Below are 2,498 nucleotides of genomic sequence, written 5' to 3' on the forward strand. Positions count from 1 at the left end.
GTCAATAAAATAAGTTCTTGTTATCTATGAGAAGCGCGGTTAATAATAAATTCAGTTCACGTTTTACCCGTATAGGTGTGGCTGTTGTAAGAAAGTGTTGCCATTCCATTGGATCAATTGTACCATTATCTAAAAGAATTCGTGCGCAGACGAGAAAACTAAAGTGCATTTTGTGTTTTTCGAATAAGCTGCGACAGACATTCGTAAAGAAAGCAAACGTAAGATTCTCGTTGATGTTAGCAATTCGTTCGTTAATATTATCTGGAAAATTAAATCACTAAATTTTAATAAAATTAATTCTTTAAGTAATTAAATTAAGAGTCACAATGTATGAAGTCTTTACAAATTTTATAAATTTGAATATTGATAGGTTTGTTTGATTTAATCCTTAATTTTAAATTTAAAAACTAGTATTTACAAATATTCATACTTACTAGTCGTAAGTACTTTTTGTAATAAATAAATTGCTATTATTTTAATAAAAAATTTTATTTACAGAGACGTCCCAATTTATATAATTTAAATAGATTATATAATTTATATAATTTATATTATATATCAGGTAAGTTTAAATTAATATAATGCGATGTTAGAATATAATAAATTTCACTTACCGTTTATTTTGGTATTTGATATGCTCCTATTGAATATAACGACAAACCATTCTAGAGAGTATTGATACATGATATCGATACGTTGGAAATCAGCGATACAAAAGAATAATATTTGTGCCCGGTTTGCTACTGGCATATATAATGATCTTGTAAAATCAATGTCTGTTTGTGTAAGCTCAATAGTCTCTATCTTCATCTATAAAAGAAAAAAATCTATTATATTGTTAAATAACTTTTTTCTTTTCTTCTGATAAATATGTATACACGTATAATAAAATATACAATTTATAAATTAGAATACAAAATATATTTTTTATTCTATCAAAGAACTGAGATCTTATTACGATTAAATTAATACTATATAAGAAAAAAATAAACAATTCTATCATTCAAATTTAAGTTTATAACAATTGGATATTTTATATATATTTTACCTTGATTTCCTCACTCTTAGTTTTTAAAACCTCCAAGGTACAAATTAAATCAACATCATCAATTATTGATTCAGGTACCATGAGTCTGTAAAGAATTTTGTCCTCGATCTCCTTCAGATCCTGTTTCATTTCAGCACTCGATACGATAAGCGCATTCCTTTCGTGTTCAAGATCAGGACGCTCTTTTATAGTAACCAGAGATAACATTTGATCGGCAAGACCGCTATAAGGTTACATACGTAAAATTAGAATCAAATATCAGATTCAATATGTGCGAATTAATTGAATACAATTCTATTTTATTAAATAAGAAAAGAGATTAAGCCTATTTAATTTATTTTACTATATATGTTATATTTCAAAATCATAGATTGATTATTAGTATTAATCTTTGATATTGATGATACATTTTTCACTTATTATATTGATATAATACCTATAGTAAATTTTGGATAAAGTTTAAGAAAAAATGGTAAAGGAATGTTCAGAAAAGTTTAATTTTTATTATCTCAGGAATAGTGTTGATTGAAATTTTCACTATTATATGTTAGATACGATTTGATAGTGACTTTACAATAATAGAAACGTGATAATAAAAATTTAGAAAATTTAGAAAATTTATATATGTACGGAATTCTTTACGCAGACTTTTTCAGAAATTAAAATCTCACCCAGCAGTCAGCGTGAAATTGACTATCAGTACTTTTATTGCTGTATCTGGTGTGTAATAGGGATTAGATAATCTCGTAGTCAAGTAAAGACGGAAATCGAAATTGTAGGGTACTATATTTTCGCCAATTTTGATGCTTGGCTGTCCGGCGTGACTGAACAATGCACAAGTGAGAATAGGATCTAGAAAAGCTTCCAGTTCAGTACTGATGTTTTCTATCAAGCACGGTTTTCCGAATTGCACACAATTTTCAATGGTACGCAATAGATCTTTATCCGTTATTTTTGCAATGGAAAGTCCAATCGGTTTGCACTAAAATTTAAAATTCAATTAATTAAAAGAATAAATAAATTTTAATTGCTATATAAAAGCAATAATCACAAGAATTTAATATAACTAAACTTGTCTAATTCAATCTTCTAACATTTTAAAAATTTAATTCCTTACTTTAAAAAAGCAAATACAAATTCTTTAAGTCTTCAGAAATTGAACGTATTTAATCCTTTAATAATATTCATAATATAATAAATTCCATCATGACACTTATTATGATCTAAACTTTTATGTTACAAAATCAATTTATAAGATGATATAAACAATATAAAAATTTGATATATATTGAAATATATTTAAGAATTATTTTAAAATGTGTTTTTCTTAAATTTTGAACACTTCTTAAATGTTTATATATCTACGATAAATATCTTAACATTGTTTGAAATTAAATATAATTTAAAATATAATTCAAAATTTTTTTCATAAAGCATATATATATATATA

At 25.0% G+C, this 2,498-nt stretch overlaps 1 protein-coding gene across 1 annotated transcript in view; it reads right to left on the minus strand.

Moving 5' to 3' along the window:
• LOC108688449 (dynein heavy chain 1, axonemal-like) overlaps window positions 1-2,498 on the minus strand; it is a 106,064-nt gene that overhangs the window by 7,509 nt on the left and 96,057 nt on the right. The window contains exons 46-49 of the mRNA XM_018194716.1: window positions 1,720-2,030; window positions 1,049-1,271; window positions 615-810; window positions 68-261 (exon numbers count right to left, since the gene is read on the minus strand). Of these exons, the coding sequence (XP_018050205.1) occupies window positions 68-261; window positions 615-810; window positions 1,049-1,271; window positions 1,720-2,030 (924 nt within the window). The remainder of the gene's footprint in view (window positions 1-67; window positions 262-614; window positions 811-1,048; window positions 1,272-1,719; window positions 2,031-2,498) is intronic.

The sequence above is a fragment of the Atta colombica genome, unplaced genomic scaffold (assembly GCF_001594045.1).
Source record: "Atta colombica isolate Treedump-2 unplaced genomic scaffold, Acol1.0 scaffold105, whole genome shotgun sequence".
Taxonomy (NCBI): Eukaryota; Metazoa; Arthropoda; class Insecta; order Hymenoptera; family Formicidae; genus Atta; species Atta colombica.